This window comes from Alligator sinensis, unplaced genomic scaffold (genome assembly GCF_000455745.1).
Source record: "Alligator sinensis unplaced genomic scaffold, ASM45574v1 scaffold2508_1, whole genome shotgun sequence".
Classification (NCBI taxonomy): Eukaryota; Metazoa; Chordata; order Crocodylia; family Alligatoridae; genus Alligator; species Alligator sinensis.
Genome location: NW_005844202.1, coordinates 11,577 through 12,549, shown reverse-complemented (window position 1 = coordinate 12,549; position 973 = coordinate 11,577). Strand labels below are relative to the sequence as shown.

At 54.8% G+C, this 973-nt stretch overlaps 1 protein-coding gene across 1 annotated transcript in view; it reads left to right on the top strand.

The window, feature by feature from the left end:
• Positions 1-770: 770 nt before the first annotated feature.
• Positions 771-973, top strand: part of LOC106723479 (zinc finger protein 79-like) — a gene marked incomplete at its 5' end in the record, with an annotated part of 10,175 nt that continues 9,972 nt past the window's right edge. The window contains one exon of the mRNA XM_025195876.1: positions 771-955. Within this exon, the coding sequence (XP_025051661.1) occupies positions 771-955 (185 nt within the window). The remainder of the gene's footprint in view (positions 956-973) is intronic.

Here is a 973-nt window from a genome sequence, read left to right as displayed (position 1 = left end):
TGCCTGCGCATTCCCTAAACGGGCGACCGAGATTTAGTCGAACAAGTTTAAATAGGCTTACCGTACTGAGGCTGAGCAATGTATGGCCCGAGATGCCTATTACACTTTTCTGCTTAGTTGTGGTTAGGTGAGGGGTGTGTGTGGGGTGGGTTTGCGGGGGGGAAGGAGTGTGGATAGAAAAAGTCCTTTGTAAGCCCCTCAAGCCGGGTGTCAGGGCTCCGTCAGGAACACAGAGCTGACAGGTAACATCCCTTGCTGTTTCCTCTCTGGGGCCTTGAGTGTCATGAAGCCTCAGACTCAGTGGAGAGTCCTGGTTCAAGTTCATGACAAAGCCTTAGGCCGTTTGAGGACTCCTGTGACCTGGAGGCCATCTGGGACAGGCGAGCAAAGGAAAGCTTCATGTGTGCTCTATGTCCTCCCCTCATCCTCAGCCCCTTAGAGCGTGAAGCTATTCAAGCACTGCCCTAATGCATGTGTCCCATGTCTGCTTGTCCCAGCAGGGCCTGAGGTGATGGTGTGGACAGCTGGGGCAGATACCCTGAGAGTCTCGGTCTGAATTGCACCGAGTAGGGAACATTACCCCAGCATAGGGACCTTCTCCACCCTTACCTCCAGCACTTGGGGTTTTGGCTGGAAGACCTTGTTTTCTTGAGGGAACACAATGCCAAGGTCCAGGCCTGCTCTGAGGCCCATGCCAGTAGACAGAATAGAAGTGTTTGCCCTTTGCCAGCAGGGTAGGAACTAATCTGGAGTTTCTCTTCCCCATGCAGGAGGTGCCAGGCTGCTGACCAGAGTGGAGGAGCAGCCTCCTGTGCAAGGGTCTGCAGACCTGGAGCGATCACAGACTTCCCCAGGGAGTTTGAGTGAGATGGACTCCCTGGGACCTGAGAACGAGCCATGGCACGAGAGTCAGGGGAGGTCCCAAATGCGGAAGGAGAATGTAGCCATGAGCCAGGTACCATCTCGAGTTGGG